Here is a 19445-nt window from a genome sequence, read left to right on the forward strand (position 1 = left end):
AAACAGAAAAAAACATACCACCCAAAAAAACTCTAAACCACAAAACCCTTTAATCTCTTCTTTATTACTGCATTATTCAGTGCACCAAAAATGTAGGTCTTGGGAAAGTAAATTTCAGAACAGTTTCTTAAAATCCATTGTTCCCACAATTATGTATTACATTGGAGCAAAGGTAGGATAAGAAGTTCAATGACAAGAACCTTGTTATCATATTGAGACAAAGGATTAAGGACAATCATTGCAATATTTCATCATTCTGATTTCAACCTTGGTTTGTTTTCCTAACTTGCACCTTTAAAAGATGGTGCTTTTCCACTTCCAAAAGGCATCTAACTGAAAATTAAGATGATTTGTACAGAGTGAAAAGCAAAGGCTTGTCCACAGGTCAGGCAGTTCCATTTATATTCCCCAGACAACAAGAATAGTCCCTTTCTGAAATCAAGGGAATTTTATTGCATTTCATCCCCAGTCACAGATCAAAATTAGTTTTGTAGAATTTATTCATTGCCACTTCAGACAGAGCAGGTTATGGCCCTTTTAAAAGGTAAAAAGAAATCATAATTTTTAAATACCTGAACACCCATGTTCCTACTTAAAAGAACAGACTTCTAAATATTTGGGGTTTATAAACTTCTAAAGCAAAATTTTTTTTCAGTGTATGGAGTATTAATGAAAAAAAATTTCTTTCCAGTAATAACATCTAGCCTATGCCTATTCTCAGTGAAAGCTGAGAAGCAAAGGTAATTAAGAACGGTACCAGCTATATTTCTTGCATATAAGGACCATTGTTCAAGATGTGCTCATCCCAGCTAATACATGTTCTGCCTTCATAAAGTTCTAAACCAGAACCACTCTACAGCAGATATTAAAAAAAGCACTGGTTGCTTAAGAGTCAGTTAAAAAATACACCCGAAAACCCCCAACACAATGCAAAATTTTACTTCATAAAAAAATACAGAACAAGCGATACACACTCAATATTGTACAGAAGTGTTATACCAACAGGTATTTTCAAATTATATAAAACATCATTTGCAATGCACTAATTCTACAAATCCAAAAGAACATATTCCATGAAGAACAGAACATTCAGAACTGCACAACACGGTAGGCACACAAGAGCTTGCTTGTTAAAGCCAAACCGCATCTCTTCTAGGAAATGCCTTCTAAATACATAAAGGATATTTTCATGGCAAATGTCACATCTCTTTCCCCCCTTCCTCTCTGACACTTCCAATTCTTTTACAAGCTGCAGTGCACTTTAAGGCAGCTTTATCTGAACAATTCAAACAAAAAAAAAGGCTTTGAAGCACACCAAAGGTTTGGCCTTATTCTCTAGAAACGGTATAGGGATAACTTGGCTCTTCCCTCCCCCCCCTCAGTACCTTTCTGGGGTAGTGACTTCACATCCTTTGACATCAGCACAGCTTGGAAGGGGGATGGGAGAGTTACGGCAGAAAGCTGTAAAACCTGCTTTTAACTATGTATGCAATGCCACCATGAATTCTTAAATCTTCCCCAAACACATTTAATAGAAAATGGGTTTTGCTCTCCGCCAGTTTTACTGCGGCTGTAACAAACCGAGAGGGACCGAACTACAAAGGACTTCCTGCTCCCCTTCTCCGAGCTCCACAATAGCCATTTATTCGCTCGTCAGAGGGTCGCGATTCACTCTCACACGCACAATAACTCACCTCTAATATGCAAAAGGGCCACGGGCTGGAACGGCCCATTGGAATTGGCTGCGTCAACCACCATCCTGCTGCCAGCTCTGTTACATGTCAACATCTAGGCTCCAGCAGGCACGGCACTGTATTCCTTAAGGCAAGAAACCAGCCTCCATTTTAGTTTAAAAAAAGACAGAAACTGAAGCGCTCTGCAGCTGGAGGGAACTGGCTGGGGAGTGATGTCAGCGGGCGGGAGGAGCCCCATTGGCCGACGGCAGCAACTTCAAATGACACCGAGGAGGCCGCGAATGAGCGCGGCCGGTGCGGGGCTCCCCCCGCGCCCGCGCCGGCCCCGGCCCCGCGCCGCCCGCGGCAGGGGCGGAGCGGCTGCGGAGATGACGGCTCTGCTGCGTTCGGTTTGGGTTTTTTATTATTACCAGGATGATCTCATTGCTGCTGTTGTACCCCCGCCCCCTCGATAATATTCAGTAGCACCTGCTAGAAAGAGCGCACGCAGTTTTATTTTTCCTCTTTCCTTAGCCTTTCCTTCAGTACGGTTTCCCAGGATTATCAAACCAATGGTCAGTTTAACCGTGGAAAAACACACCACCGAGGGAAACATCTGCAACTTTAGCTTTCAAGGGCCATAACAAAAGGTAGTTAGTTCAGTAAGATACAGGTCCTTGGATTATTACTGCTGATTTAGAAATATAAAACCTCATAAACATTCCTTGCACTGTTTTACCACTGGTTACTAGTATGTACATTACGAATAAAAATACATATATATGACAAGCAGCAGATGAAAACCTCATGTTTCATGCTGAATATTTATTTTAATCTAGAAACGGACCTGGATACTTCTATCAATCTAGAAATGGATCTGCCTTCAGTTTATGTTAATGTTCCTAAATTTGGATATTGCAAAATACTGGTTTTCCTTTCTAAAAAGATCAGTAATTATAAATAACTTTTTAAACTATTACTGAAAAGTAAAGAAAGAAGCTAAGAAGCACTATATAGGCATATGGAAGAAGTTTTCCTGCAGAATCTCAGAAATACAATTAAAAAAAAAAAGCACAGCATAACAATTTCTGGGTTTGTTAGTTCAATTATTTAAGGTATTTACAACAAAACTGTGAGCTGCCTTTTTTTTGTCATATGAGACTTGCACATTTATTTTTACAATGAGCTATTTAAAGGACCATTTTGTCTGCTGGGAGTGATGTTCAGAGAAACTGGCACTGTTACTTGTGCTGTCTCCGAATCTGTCCTTTTCCCCAAATACTGTGTATCACATACTAGTGCAAATGAGTATGTAGATTACTGAATCTAACTTATATCTGCTCAAAAAAGAAAGAAAGGAAAAAAAAAAGGGTGCACATCAGAAGACACTTGATTTCATTAGGTAACTTGCTGATGAAAATTTGAAATAAAAACAAATTATAGGGCATATGTGTACCTGGTTAGAAAAATTACATCACATTACAATAATACACTGTCAAAGGTGTATTGAAGAGAGCTGTACAGAATATTTTTCAATTGGTGAAGGGAAAAGACTAACTGGGATATAAAAAAGAAGAATATCATCCATAAGACACACAAAGAAATCAATTGGATTTAATGATTGCTGACAAGGCCCAATTTGAAGTAGTACATCTTGGATGTAAACCTGATGAGAAAGCCCAAAGACAATAAATCTTTAAAATATTACTTAGTTAAAAAAAATAAAGCTCCTCTGTTTGATGTGGTGTATGGGTTGGTTGTTTGTTGGTTTGTTTGTTTTTAAATAGAATGGCCTTGACTTCAGAACTTTAAATATCCCAGTACTTTAAAGAATAATTACGGAGGTGGAAGGAATTAATTTTTCTATATTCACTACAAACAGTAAATGCATCCTACCTCAAAGAATAGGTTAGGTTAGAGGTTAGAAATTAAATGAAATCCTCTCACAATAAGCACACTTAAAAAAAAAAAAGACTGCAAAGTTTCCAGTAATTTAAAAAATGACCAAACGTAATGTGTGACATAAATGTAGTTGATTCTGCTTTTGACAACATCAAAACAAACCATGTGAACTTTTTAGACCTTTTCTCTAAGAATACAGAGATTCAAATCCTTTGTCCTTACAATGTAGGCAAAACCAGGGAAGGTGTATCCTCAAAAACTTCATGTTTTTTATCTATTTATACTTTGAGTATACCTTAGAATCATAGGATCATCAAGGCTGGAACAGACCTTTAAAATCACCAAGTTCAATGTGAGTTTTAGCCTTGTAAAACAAAAAGCTACCATAGACATATGCCTTAAAAAAAACTAGATTAAAAAATAAAACCAAGACCGATCTCCAACAAGGTTTGCTACAAGATTTTGGTGGATGAAGGAAAAAACTAAACAAATTTGGTATTTTTTAAAGTATTTTCACATGCAGGATCTTGTAGCAAAGTGTGTTTCTTTTCCTGATCTTAAAGCAGAATTAGATTATTTTATTGTAATAAACCACAGTACAAAGCGGCAAAAATAAGGTTTAAAATTCCAGTTTATCTGGTAACTATATATTTAAGAACAGCTGCTCTATCATTCCTCTCTACTCATGTCTACTTTAATGGTCAGCTGCTGCTTCTGTCTCTCTGAAACTGCCTGCAAAGATTAAATGGCCAGGAAGGCTGTCCCTGTGGCCACAATTTCACAAGACAGCAAAAAGGGAATATTACTTACAGTGCCATTTCCTAATTTATACATAAGCATGACTTTCATTGTTGGAGGTTCATTAGCAAATTTTAGGTAATGGTTTAAGAGTCAAGCCCCCTAGAAAATTATTCATTAGAGAGAATAAATGTGACATTCACAGAGCTAGCAGTCCAATTGGCAGAGAGGACTCAGTCACATTCAGAAGTTTTCTCTTGCAGAAATGTTCTCATTTCTTCTTTTTTGCTGGACTCTGTTAGGTCTGAGTCCAGTACTTTAAAAACCACTGAGAAACTGGTTAAAACACCCATAAACCAGTGTATTTCTGGTGTAATTCTGACAGGGCACTGGTGAAGCTGAAGTACTTTGGTCTTCCTAAGACCTTTTGCTGGTTAACAACATCTGCAGTCTTCTCACCATTACACAGATTGAGAGTACATTCTGCTCAGGAGGTTTGTATACCCTCCCTTTGTTTCAGTCTTAAAATATTTGATTTGCCACCAAAGGAAAATATTTACTTAAGTTGAATTATTTTGAGCAACTTCATTTGGGAAAAAAATTGCAAACAAAATTGAGTTAGGAATTGACTTTATAATGGAAGGGAAAGAATATTAGTGCAAGTGGAGCAGAGCTAATGAATATCAATGGGAAGAAGAAGAGCTTACTTTAACAAATTTATGAAGACATTTCTGTTGCAAGAAAATGAAAAACAGTATTAACTTCAGCTATCCATTTTTAGAATTAAATGAACAAAAAACCATATTGACAACGTAGTGAAATTGTAGCTATTACAGGTTTCCTCTGAGCCCTGCTTATCACTTCTAACTTTCCAATGATGGGAATGAAGGAAAAATCCTATAAAGGTCTCAGGATACAACTGTGTAACTTTTTAGAATTATAGAATTTTGGTTGGAAGGGATCTTAAAGATCCTTTAGTTAGGATTCAGCATTATAGCTAATGAATACTCTTGGAGCCTATGTACCACTTCTTCAAAAACAAATACTCCATTTGGGTTATTGATTTTAAAAACAAACCCCGTACACATATAGCAAATTCACCTGCCCAAAGGTTGCCTTTATTTCCATTCCACACCACCTACTATTTTAACTGATAATGGTAGAATCAACAACATAAGACAATTACAATTGCATGAACTTCTGTTTACATGAAGACACTTGGCTTGGTTACCTTTCAGACTATATAAGTTTTCACTTTTTGATTGAGAGAGGAAGAGAAGATATTTAGTCTGAGCTCTAAGGTTACTAAAGGCACAATTGCTGAAATTGCTATTCCTCATCAACCTAAGCCAGCCTTGTTGCAGGCTGCTTCACGCCCCTTCCTTGCATGCCTCTCTGCTTTACATTTGAAAATACTTTGCTCTCATCTGCTTCAGTGGTCATCAGACCCACAGCTGAGCTGGTGTAGTCCCCTAAGACAAGAGAAAGCCACTTTATTGTCAGGTTAGTTTTCTGCTAACTTAGACTGTGTTCCATGGCAGTCTAAGCTGAGCTAAGCCTATAGGAGCTACTGCTGCAATCCCCTCTCTTCTGAGGCTCAGGTGCCCAACTGTCTGTACTGTGCTGTACAAGGCTTTGTGCAGCTCCGTGGCTGAACCAGATTAGGAAACTGCACAGTTAAAATGAGAAAAGGCTGAGTTTGAGCCATGTTGATTCCATTATCTGGCCCACCAGACAGACACCCAAAAAAGGGACAAGAATAAACATGACTTGCTTTTTCTGGTAGGAGCAATGTCATTTACTTTTCCCCCCCTCCAATTATAGCCTACACTAAACTTACTGTTCTCATATGATGTCAGGCTATAAGAAAACGTGGGTCACATCACAACCCTGAACAGTGAGTTACTCAAAAACAGTAACTGTTTTAGAGAAGGAAAGGTACTGGATACTACACGTTCTGGAGGAGAACATGTAGCAATAGGAAGGATATGGGCTTCTCCTTCTAGGTTCTGACTCAAATCCAAAGGACAACAGCCAAGAGGAAATTCTTCGAGGAAACAGAGGCAGTAAACACCATGTTAATACATAGCTATCAAAAGAAATAAAGAGATAAGAAAAATATACTTACCTGGATAAATGAAAGGATATGAAGTATCATGCAGCTTCCTTAAAAAATTCCCAAGACTGAAGCATGGTAAAGACAATTCCTCATTGAAAAATGTATAATATTCACTCCTCCTAGTATAGCAAAATTTAGTTAAAGAGGAATTGGTAAACGTCTGTTTGTGACTGGATTTCCTGTCTCTATCTGGATTTCCTAATATTTGCATAGTCACTGTAGCACACTGTAGCAAACAGTGCCAAGTTTTCCTTCAATCAATCTTGTATACTCAAGAAGTTTTGTGAGTGGGGATAGGGAGAAAAAACAGTAGATATTGGTTGAGTTTAGAAAGCTGTACAACACAAAATCATTACCTTAAAAGAAACCTGCTTTTAAAATAGCATTGGTGCAAAAAAGTAATTCCTACAGCAGATTGCAGAAGCTCATTTTAAATACTAGCACACTATTTTCATCAAGCCCTGTGCAAAATCCACCAAAATAACACCAAACCCACTGATGTCTGTGGCCTTATTACATAGGTCACACTTACCACTTTTAAGAAATAAAGTGTAAAAATAGCATTTAAGAGTAAAAGTTGGAGACCAGGCTAACTAGCCTGGTCTAGTTATCAATCCAACAACCACTGATTGATATTCACATGTATAAATTCAATGTTTGATCTGTAGAGGTCTGAAGAAGAAAGAAGTTCAGTGCAGCAGCAAAAATGTGTAGGTCTGATTATAATGAGGATCTATGCAATGGAACAAAATGTTCCATTTGTGAATGAGGGCATAATAAAAGGCATTTTAAGAGAGATCTAAATTGAATTCAGAGACAGGTTAGAATCTAGAAAATAAGACAATACCACATTTTAAATCCTATTTTTATGGATTCTATCCAAACTTCAGTGCAAACAAGTTTGGTAGGAAATGCTGCCAGTGACAGATGTAGTGCATTCTTCTAACACTTTCAGCTACTGACTAATGAGTAGGTGTTTGATAGGGCAGTTGAAATGAAAAATGGCTCATTAATCCGAGCCTATGATTTCATGTAAAACTAGCTGAAGGAAAAGAATTCACACACTCAAGTAAAGTAGTTTTCCTCTACAACCTTTTTTTGTTTTGGTAGTTCTTCATTCATTACCTATCATGCTTCTTAATCTTTAAAATGCTACATAGCAATTCAGACTGGATAATTTTTAAATATTTTAATATTAATTACTTTAAAACCATTGATAGATCGTATGTTCCTGTATGAACACCAAACAATTGACAGCTTTTGGTTTAAGAAATGTACATGCTTACCACAGATATTTTAATGATTATTTTAAACATTTAAAAGAAAAATCAGTACAGGAAAGTCTGTTTACACATACTCATAATGCTTTTAAAGTCAAAGTTCAAGGACAAATTTACTAAAGTAACAGGACAAAGAGCCTCCACAGTTCCTTCACATAACACAATACATACATTCACTGACAATTCATACAGTCAACCATACTGATATAGGAAAGAACAAGCTTCTGCAGTATTTTCCATTATGGACTTTTGTTTCAATAAATTAAATATAACATTGGGCTGCCAAAAAAACCTATAAAAGCACAAACACAGTCAGGACCAGAAGGACAGCATTAAGCATACTGAGTTACTCCATTATAGGTCACATAGAGGGAGAGGAGAATGATCTGTTTTACAAAGCTGCATTCATTGGTATTTAATTTGTTTTGCCTCAGTGTCTTGCCTTTTAAATGAATTACGTATTAGGGTAAATTATCTTGTTTAATTTACCATCTTACTTTGCATAAAATACTTTTATCTAAACAGGAATGCTACCACCTTGCAGCTGGACACAATTCCTTAATTGCCATGCATGCACATAGGAAGTGCAATTAAACTGGAAAGGCCAAAGTACTGCATATTTGTCCTCTACATAAATTAAAAGTGGCAGGAGTAGGTTTCTGCAATAAAAGTGATCTTAAACATTGAGATCTCCAATTTCAGCAGCTTACGTAAAAAAATGCTCCTCAAAACCCCAAAGCAGTCCATTAGTGCCATGATTCTCACAAACTCAATTATATTGCACATATCCAGTCAGTCTCTTTTGTATAATGAAAATAGATGCTAGTTTTAAATGAATAGGTAACACACTCTGCTTAAGTTTAAATGTATTCCAATATAAGTTTGTAGAAATTATCAACATACTTAGTTCAATTTCTTTACAGTACCGAGAACAAAACTTCACTTGCTTTCTCTCATTCACTCGATATCAGTTTTGCTTACTTATTGGTACTCTGCACTTGAGAAAAACACAGAATAATTTTACATTTCTGAACTCTTCAGCGATTCTCACTTTTTCCTCCTTTCTCATTATTTTAACAGTTTTATCAAACAAAATTTGGTACAATTGTTTTTTTAGGTATCAGACTCAAACTGGAATCACCTCTTCTGCAATTTTGATTCAACAGACTTTAATAATTTACAGATGATGAAAACAGAGCTATCTCCTAGACAGCCATTTACAACTTAGAAACATTAGGAAAGCTTTAATAATGCTTGCCTCCCTATCAGAGTCCTGTATCAAAGGCAGACAAGTTGAGACACCACCCTGATGTTCTTTTACACAGAACAGAGTCAGAATTTGGCAGAGCTCTGAAGTCTCTGCTTGAAGAAAAACAAGAACCATGCTCTCTGCATGAAATGTGCTCAGAAAAATGACCTGTCATGTTCATTTATTTTCCACCCCTCCACTTTTATTGAGTAGGGGTTTTGTGTTGTTTTGGGGTTTTTCAAATAGATATGACTAATAGTACTTCTAAGGTTGAAACTGTGCTAAAGCAGAAACTGACATCACCAGAAAATCAAAACCAGGACTGATCAAAATGTGTGGCAAGATCTTCAGCAACAAAATACCAGAATCTGTTTAATCCTATCACATGCAGATACTCTACATTGAAAAACCAGTTCTATACTTCTCAGCACTCAAAGTCAGTACATATGTCCTCATCTATCAATGCAGCTTATTTCTTCCCACCTTCATAAAAATGCTTAAAAGAATCCACATGTTTGAGATCAAAAGTCCAACTCTAAGAGGTAAATAATAACTTCTAAAATAAATAACTTCTAAAATAAATTCAGAATTATATTTGAAAATAAAAGTTGATATCCAATCTCTATCATATCTAATAATGTTCAATTTATCTGAAAGAAACCCCCAAACCCCAAATAAAACCAACAAAAAACCTCAATCCCAAACGCACAAACTAAATCACGACATTGCATCTCAAGAGGCCTTTATATGGCTGTAAAAGGATTTTACCCAGTTTTAAAAAAGTATATATGAAAATGCTACAAGAAAAACGTATTTTTGAATCGTGCCCAAATTTACATATGCATGACTAACATATGTTCATTGGGAAAGTTTGCAACGTTTCAGAATATTAAGTAGTACTGACTTCTTTTTTCAAATTTGTTATTCTAGAACTGACAGAGAACATTCCTTTTAATGAGTATTACTTGAAGGTTAAAGTTAGACTTGTGACACAACTGTATTTGACAGTGCATGAAATATTTTATCCTAGTTAGGGTGTTTTAATATTATATTTAAAAATTCTCATTGTGACATTTTCTTACATATTGTAAGATATGTAAGATTCAGACAACAACCTTAAAAATCTCACCACTTTGTACAGTCATTTCTATTTTACAGTTTACTACATTTACTGTTTACTAAAATCAGCACATTCATGCAAAATAATGTACAAATACATTCACCTGTTTGCATAGTTAAAAATCTCATTTACTGTGAAAAAATTACCAGTAATGTAACAATGAATTCAAGCTTCTTGCATAAAGCTGAAGTGAGCATCCAAACAACAAAAAAAAATTTTTTTTGGGTTACATATTTTAACGTGAATTAGTAACTGCTTTCTTAGGAAACCAAAAATGAAGAAACTGCTAAGTTTCTGAAGGCTGAAGCAGCCTTTGCCATTTATATTTGATATAAACAAAGCATTAATCTTCAAGCTTTCAAACCACAATAAAATAAAACAAAACACATCTTTAAGTCCAGTATAATTTTTTCTCAATTAACAATTTAAAGCAGAAATCAATTTTCTGTAACTTAAGTACCTGTACTACCAAAGTTAGCTAACAAATGGAACTGGATGAGCAGAAATCAACAAGCACAAGTTTGCTGGAAAAAAAAAATTTTCTTTTTTTGGTGAAAATAGGTAAGATCTTTTCAAGATGTTTGACACTGTTCTGAAGGCACTTCTCCAGAGATACTTCTAGATTATCTGTGGGCAGACAAGCTACCTGTTCTACCCAACTGAATCAGGTTGCACTGCACTGTGCTGCAGGGAGCTTCACTAGTTTGCAGCTTTGCTAATATATGGATCTTGATGTTCCACAAGCCAATTACATCAGAGACTTCTCTTTTCTACGTTCAGGTCTCTTCTTCGAACCTTTTAATTCATAATCTATTTCCTTTTCTTTGTGCATTATCTGAGCTATCCTGCTCCTCCATTTCCTAGATCATCTGAGGGTGCATAACATTAATCATAAGTTGCTCCAGTGAACACAAATCATAGCACACTAATACCAGTCACCAGGGCAAATATGCTGGTATTTCCAGAAGCTTATCATCAGCACTTTGGTATAACACCCAAGAGAAAGTCTGCAGCATGCCTGAAGATCAAAAAGCTATTTCTTAAATAAGAAGTCTTGATGAAAAGCCACCTTGGCAGCTCCTCCTTTCCCTCCCACTATTTCAAGTGATCTGCTGACCTCATCTCCAGACCTGTGGCACAGAAGAAAGGTGGTTATCTCACCAATACCACAGGTCATTTAGATCTTACCAGTTACAAGCTTTCACATGTCTAATACGGACCTTAAAGTATGCAAAGACAACTCCATTCTGGATTTGTGCTTGAAATACAGTCGCATGTAAAGTACATTACACCACACAGGAGTCAGTGCAACATGTGTAAGAAAATACACATCTTGCTCTACTACAAACAAAAGAAAGGTTCCCCAGGTACTGCAGCCATAGAAATACAGCCATCTGTTATGAATAATAGCAGTTTGAAAGCTGGTTAAGTGCAGCTAACCTGAAGGAACACTATGTTCTTCCCAGCACTTCATAGAAGTCAAACCTGTCTTAATCATTTCAGTCCTTTAAATTATAGCCTGCCAGTCCCATTTAACTCCTGTCCAGACACAGACATTAGAAAACACACTTAAAGATATCAAAAAAGAAAGTTTCCCAGATTCGCTTGACCCACTAAATGCACATCAAGTCAAGTATCTTTTAGAGGAACAGTGTGACTCTCGAACAGTCTCAGCAACCCCAGCAGGCTCGAATTACATCAGGAGTAAGCACATGCAGTGAGCACAGCCATTATGCAGACATCTGGTATGATCCAGGATTACTACCTTCACTAGTGAAAGGTGGCAATTACTACCCCTCAACTAGATCAACAATTGCACCAGCGCTCCGTAACAAAGTCTGGCCCTTGACAACCTGGGGACGTACAGACAGCATCAGGCATCCACCAGGGAGAAGCTCAAGATCTTTTCATTCCTTTCACCTGAGGGTGGGGGAGTCATTGCAGACTCAAGGCAATTACAATGCACAATACTCCTACCATTTCTTCCCAAATAGGTACACTGTGTCAAAAAGTGCTAGAATGCTCTGAAAAAATACCTCAGAAAGTTTATAAGAATTTTCTTCTTTTTTTTTTTTTTTTTACTCCTCCCTCTTCCAACTACAAGTGAGCATTCTTCTGCACTTCACTGGCTCACGGCTTTAAACAGCATCATAGCCAAAGTAGAAACAGATCCTAAACTTCACCACTGTAGGATGGATTAGTTCTCCCCTGTCCAATCTGCACTCATTTTCCCCCATTTCCAGCTCTCTGTCCACACTGCTTCTAATTGTATGCTCAGTTCTGGTATCCCTGAGCTGCAGTCCCAAGCACTACCAGAACCACTGTATTTAAAATAGGACCAAGAAACAAATTATATTCTTTGTGCCTTTGAACAAAAGGCTATGCCAGTCAATGTGGCTGTATGCATAACTTCTTATAAAAATCACTACTTTAATACAGTGTCTTTTGCTTATGTCATTCATGCCCTGGTTGTCACAGCTTGTGCATGAGCCTTCTACATCCGTTTAAAAGACAGAACATATTATTCATAATCTGTGGTGTTAAATAGTCTTATTAAAAATTTAGTAAATAGGTTGAAATTAACTAACTAAATAAGCAGTAGTTTAGTCATGAAATATAGTAAACATATTAAGCATCTTGTATATAGGCTGCTAAATTAACATGATGGACAATGTTTCAGATTTTTTTTTGTAAAAACAGTATCTGTGTGAAGAGAAAAATCTTGCAATCTAATTTGATTTGAATGAAATGCAGTGTAATTCAGACAGGCTGAGAAGCAGTTTATTTTCAAGAAACACTAATATATTATATTAAGAAAATGATGAATGAAGGAAAGAATACAATAATTTTCCCAATAATTTCACATTGCCTACAGCAGTACTACAACATTTCAGTGACCTATTAGGCTTTCACTGCCAATCTTGAACACTGTAAAGCAGTACAAACTGCACGTGAAAACTGCCTTTTTTTGTTTCCTGTAAATAAGCCTTCAGAGCAAATAAAGATGATAAAAGCTGGGTTAGTAAGAGAAGACCCATCAATTATCATCATCTTTTTGGCACAGATGGAAGTAAATATAAATCTAAGAGATAAAAAAAAAACTTAAAATCAATGAAGGAAAAATTCATATGCACTAATAAGGCACCACTCTGCCTGACCCATGCTCAGGAAAAACAGACCCATCCAAGTGATAGACCAGGTCTTCTAACAGTGTCAAGAGAAATTTTAGCACAAATGAAGCAAGGTTTGAGCATACTTCTCTGAGGACAGATGCCTAATACTTTCAAAGAGATACCAAATATTCTGCTTTTATGTGAGATGAGTGAATATGCTGTCACACAGACATTGCCTATACTGATTGCTAAGAAGGCAACATACTGGAAGTCCTCAAGTGCAGATAAAACAAAAGAAAAAACCATCCAGTGCAAGTATGTGCAGTTTGCAGATGTGCATACTTGATGTATTATGTATGCTGTCCAGATATTAGAGGTATGACAGCTGAGGTGCTTCTCGGTCTCGTGCCCAAATTTCCCCACAAGAATAATTCTACTTTGGAAAGACATACCTTTTAAAGCTGGCAGTTTTTGAAGCTCCCTGTTATTGCTAACATTAAACCTTGAAGAACTCTGACGCTTTTCCTTCTTCACTACAGTCTGTGGTGCTGGTACTTTGATTTTAGATAGTTGTGCTGGGGGAGGAGTGCTATTTGATTTTTTGTTTGACACCTGTTTAAAAAGAAATTAAAGCAATTAATTACAGCTGAACTTAGAAAGGAAAATCTTCTAAAAAGCCATTTTTGTCACAGAAATAACTGAAAATGAATATGCTTTTAATTAAACTATTGTATCCCTCATCCTCTGAATGTATTGCCACCTATTGTTCTGCTCATCTTTTCAGCATTCATTTCTGTACAATAGCCCTCATACAGATGGGAACAGATCACCTTGGTACATGCAGTAGCCCATTTATTTGAAGTTACCAGACAACTGAAAAGAAATTTTCAAATAATGTAGTTCCTCAGCTACTCTCACCGCTCCCCTCCTGAGAAGTTCAGGTCTCCTAGGTATTTAAGTTCATTTTCAAAGGGACCAGAGAAACTTGTCTATTTACAGCAGGTGAACCTTTCATGCCTATTCATCCTGTGCCTTGCTGCCAGAGTCCTAAGCTTGGCCAGGGCAGTCACGCTTTGATACAAAATTAAAGGAGTATTACTATTGTAGTAGCCTTAACAGCTTTGAAAACATGGTTTACTGCCTACTCAAAGCAAGTTGCTTTTACTGTAATAATTCTTATTAGATTGTCACTGTACCTCTGTATGAAGTTTATAACATAAATCCAGAAAAATGGTTCCCACTACAGGTTTTCAATTTGCTGTTATTTCACTGACTACAATTGCCAGGGCTCTCTCTCAAGGTGAATAAAATGCATCATTAACAAAAGCCTGTCAGAACTTGTGGCGCTGCCTTCATTACCTTTTTTTTCCTTTTTTTTTTTTTTTTTTTGAAGGAGGAAAAGCAGGTTTAAAGGAGGCAATAGTTAACTTTCAAAATATGAATAATTTCATGACATTCATTACTATAATGATAAAACATCTAGGAGTGATCTACGCTAAAATTATAGAAACAGCTGACAAGGACCTCTTGCTGCAATATTGTAATTCATTTTGCAGGCCCTTAATTTGCGGTAGAAGTCTCTCAAATTTGCAAACTAGAAGCACACACATCTTAAAATATACCTTGGCACTTCTTCCTTACAGTAAAGACCATACTCTTCTCAGAAAGTGCCCACAAGATAAGCAGTAGGGGAAAAAATCAGATGGGAATAGGATTAATGATGGAAATCAAGTTGTAACACTGGTACTTTGGCAGTTTGACTTGATTTAATTAGAATTTTGCTAAATGTTATAGGTATGAAAGCAGCTTCATTCCTGCATGGAATAACATCTGTGGCATTTTCATAGAGATAGTGCTAAAACAAGGGAAACCAATTTTCTTCATGTTCTGAAAAGTATTTCCAGAAAAGCTTATTCATCAACAATTTGCATAGTCTTGTAGAGCATACATTCAGTGTGCATGGAAATGTTACCATACATAAATATCTACATATCTCTTGGAGACTCAAAAGATAACTCAAAGTAATTTCATTCAAATTTTGTTCTAGTAGTATGAAAGAATATATACTTCAAGAATAGATTAACAATTGTATTATACACATAGCACTTAATGTATCAAAGATGACTGAGAGCAACATTTAGATTTCATGAAACTCATTTAAGATTACCATTTTTCAAATTTAATATTATAAAAGCAAAACCCCTTATACAGCCTTATAGAAAAAAAGGGGGAGGCAGTACAGTGAATATTATAAGTCTCGCTTACAAAAAACACTCTAGATCTTGTTCCAGTAAAAATGGAATACATCAGCGAATTGAAAGAATTTATGTACAAGTAATACCTGTTACATTACATTTTTCAGACTATTTAACTTTTTAATCTCAGACTCTAAATGCTTGAAAATGTTTATGCTGAAATACAGTGATCTGCAAGGTAATTTCTGTCCATTAATTGAAATTTTAAAAAGCATTACAAACAAAAATATTAATCCTTGATAAGTATTAATACTAAGACGAAGCTAAAAGAAAAACAGCACTAAGAATTAGGAAACTATGACTTACTGAGTATTAAGCAATAAATGTTAATTAAGATGCATCATAAACATTTTTAATGCACAGGATTCTGTACTTTCAATATTGTTATTGAGTCTAATGGTGTTTTTCTGAACTGGCTACTTTCCACTGCCACCTGTATTTTTTCATTACTTAAAAGAGGAAAAGCCATTTTCCTGTTTCCTCTATTCCCAAACAAATTCTCCATTTCAAATTAACATGTGCTCTCATGTGTCTGCACACATGCACACACTACAGTACCCTAAGGTAGCACACACCTGAAGGAAGCAAGTACTCTAAATTGCAGAAAAATTCTAAAATTAGCCAGAAGTGGTTATTTGAGAGGATGGGTAACATTTCTGATTAGAAATGTTCAAAGAAAGCTTTTTTTTGTTGCTATGGAAACTTCCCATTTAGAAGTGATGACTCCAGAGTAATTCTAGTCCTGAATCACTGGACTATTTATCCATCAGATCTCCTCCTCTTTCCTACCATCAAGCATGATCACCCCTGCTTTTCAGTCATGCTCCAGGCAGCCAGCACATACCAGAAAGCTGCCAGAATAATTTCTAAACCATTATTTCAATGCCACACAGCTGCATCCAATGACCTCTGCAACTGGCACTATGGCGCTACCACAGAAGAGCTGGCCTCCAGGGCTTGCAGACAACATTGGATAGAAGGGCACCCAGAAAGTGAATTAAGTCAACTTAAGCCACGAAGTTCAGCAATTTTAACCACATCTCTTAAAAAAAGGCAAACTAATTCAACTAACAATTGTGTATTCATCTGCTAAAGATTTCAAGGTAACACACTTTCTATGAGAGTACAGTGCATTTGAGTTCAGACAGAAAAGCCAAGCTCAGCTTCCTCCTCCCAGTAACAAACCAAATTAGCACAGACATCACAACTCCCAAGAGTAAGTGCTGGACACTCTGCTACAGCAGTGAACAGTTCAATGTATTTGACACCAGAACAGTCCAGCTACAGACACCTTTTTATCAATTCTCTTTCTATGACTAGTAGAAGAAATACCTATTCTTGCCTTTGTTCTGGCAAACAGCTCCCTCCTACCCAAATGTTTATATAGACAGACACATTCAATTCCAAAAGTGCTGATAAACATCTGAAAATGTGCACAAACTGCTCTGAAAAATGTCACATTGAGAATGTTTCTTCAAATCGTGATTAAAACACAACCTTCAGGTTTTCTGATCAATTTATTTCTGAAAAGCTAGAGCTTTACATACATACTTGAAGATTAAGGCAATCAGCTAAAGAGTGATTTCAACTTTTAAATTCTGTTTTTAACACTTGAAACTATACAGCTGATGTTCCTCAGTGACTGTGACTAAGCTTAAAATTAATTCAATAGAGTGAATGGTGGGGAGGAGAGAAGGTTTTTTTGTCAGTCATAACAGTTCAAGGCAGATCCCTTGCCCTTGCATCCCTTCATCCCTTGAATCCTGCATCAAGCAGGATGTGGTACATTCCTTTTTTTAACATCACTCTTTTGAGCAAAGTTGGTTCTTTCACTCTTCTGACATTATACAGGCAGGTAAAGATAAGAACACAACACTAAGTTTGCAGAAAGAAAGATATGAGTAGAGCAAGCACATCTACAGTTACAGCCAATTTTTCTTTTTAAGTTAAACTGATCATCATCATCAAGCATCCCACAATGCAACTTTTACTTTTGGACAACTATCTAAGACACAAGAGAGAGTATGGTGGGACCTGGAAGGAGGATCCATCCTATATACCACATACATCAATAAGTCTTTCAGGAGAACCTATTCTTCCCTTTCTGACAGTCTCCCAAAAATGCTATTCAAGCTACCTCAACAAACAAGGGCAACCAGAAGAACTCTGTCTGACCTTACTTTCAAAGCACTAGTAACTGAATTAGACCAAAGGACACAAAGCCTTCTGATCCACAAAATCAAAAGCCAAACCAAGGCAAGCCTAAAGTGCGGTCAACTCTGTAACGATGCAGCAAGTCTGCATACTGCTTTCTAAGATATAACAGCAGGGTGAGGATTTGAAAATGACAGTAAAATCACCTTGATGCATCTGTCACTAGAAGATTTAGAAAACTGGATGGCTTCCTAGTGACAAAATCAGATCTCCTAAGCACAAGGCAATAGAGATCCTCTGCCTGAAGAAACACGGTGCTGGGCAGTGGGCTATATGGTGTTTCTTTACAGAGACCAGTCTAAGACTAATATGCAAATTTCTACCTTCTACTAAGTACCACCACTGAATTCAAGTTCATAACAGTGTGCACATCATTCCACAATGGCAGCAACAAATCCTTGAGAAAAAACTCTGGACTGTGAAATCTGGTAGGTGAACCCTGTATCAATTCACACATGATTAGGGTTTCCTGTGAAATAGAAGCACACAGAGCAAAAAGCACAGAACACTTTAAAAGAATCATCAGTCTGCATCTGAAACAGAGGGAAAATGCTTATTTCAATGCAGAATTAATCCCTTCCCTCTTCTCCTTTTGGTATAATAAGTAGCCTCCATGGACTTATTTTTCATTAAGATAAACAGAGGTCTGATCTACAGCACCCAGAAGAGCTTGTTTCTTGCCAAGACAGCCTCAGAATGCTAGGAAAGCATTCTGAATTACACCTAAACCATGCTTACAATGAAATTGAAATACAGGTTACTGAAACTAAACACAGATCATCACAAAACATGAAAGGGACATTAACAACTTGATTTTCAAAGCTGTATGAGGGCCCAGTATGTAACCAAAATAATTTGGCTAACAGGTTGAGGCTTAATACATAATCAATGTAATTAGGCTGAGAAGCTGAATTTAATTTAATCTCTTGAGATGAGAACTGAAATCAAAGATCAAGGAGTCAAAATGGGTGGAGAGCAGCTAAAGAGCCTTCCATGTGGTATTTTCCCCTCTGCAGTAACTTCAAAGTAGTGTGAAAATCTCTGAACACTCCAGGAATCTTGAACACTACCACAGAGCTCTCTCCTTTGCAGATCTTCATTTACTGGTTTGGGGTGGGAATAAAGACACACAGTATCTGGCATATGGCCCAGCTGTCATCAACCTGGTAAATAAATCCACACCATACCTACAGGAAGTGGACTGGTCATGTGACATCAGCAGCTGGGACCAAGGCAAGTTGTTCAAGACAACACTATCAGGAGAGCAGTATGTGTCACCTGATTTCAATTCTGTGCTGTTAACAGCAGCAATTCACCATGACTTCCAAGAGGATAACATCAGAATAAACTCCTTTTACTAATGGTATTAAAGATAAGGCCTGACAGAGCTTTCAGACAGTCTGCAGTAATTCTAGTACATGCAAGTACTGGCAGAGTTTATTATGGAGCAAGTAGATATGATTTTTAACATCAATATTTTCAATTTACAGAATCAGTACAAACCATACAAAGCTTGATATGGAATACACTGGATACATAAAAGTAAGCACTGATTCATAAACAAGTTAAAAATGGCAGGGAAACAACATCTGTGCAGGGTACTATTTTGGACAGCAGATGTTTCTGAAGTTATTTGTTGAAGATTCTTGCTATTATGCCATTATTGTTCACTAGTTTTACCACCACAAGCCAGTCTGGATGGACAACTTTGGGAGGAGTCTCTGGAGAGGCAGCTTAGAGTGCTGAAGGCTTTGGGTGGTTTCACACAGATGGCAATTTAGA

General features: G+C 36.7%; 1 protein-coding gene across 2 annotated transcripts in view; it reads right to left on the reverse strand.

The window, feature by feature from the left end:
• PPP2R5C (protein phosphatase 2 regulatory subunit B'gamma) overlaps positions 1-19445 on the reverse strand; it is a 75085-nt gene that overhangs the window by 44346 nt on the left and 11294 nt on the right. The window contains exons 1-2 of one of the 2 annotated variants that reach the window (XM_053945055.1): positions 13647-13735; positions 1695-1818 (exon numbers count right to left, since the gene is read on the reverse strand). In XM_053945055.1, coding sequence (XP_053801030.1) covers positions 1695-1788 — 94 coding nt within the window. In that variant the 5' untranslated portion in view covers positions 1789-1818; positions 13647-13735. Of the gene's footprint in view, positions 1-1694; positions 1819-13646; positions 13807-19445 lie in introns of those variants that run through there. The other variant, XM_053945054.1, reaches the window with a different exon arrangement.

Source organism: Vidua chalybeata, chromosome 6 (assembly GCF_026979565.1).
Source record: "Vidua chalybeata isolate OUT-0048 chromosome 6, bVidCha1 merged haplotype, whole genome shotgun sequence".
Taxonomy (NCBI): Eukaryota; Metazoa; Chordata; class Aves; order Passeriformes; family Viduidae; genus Vidua; species Vidua chalybeata.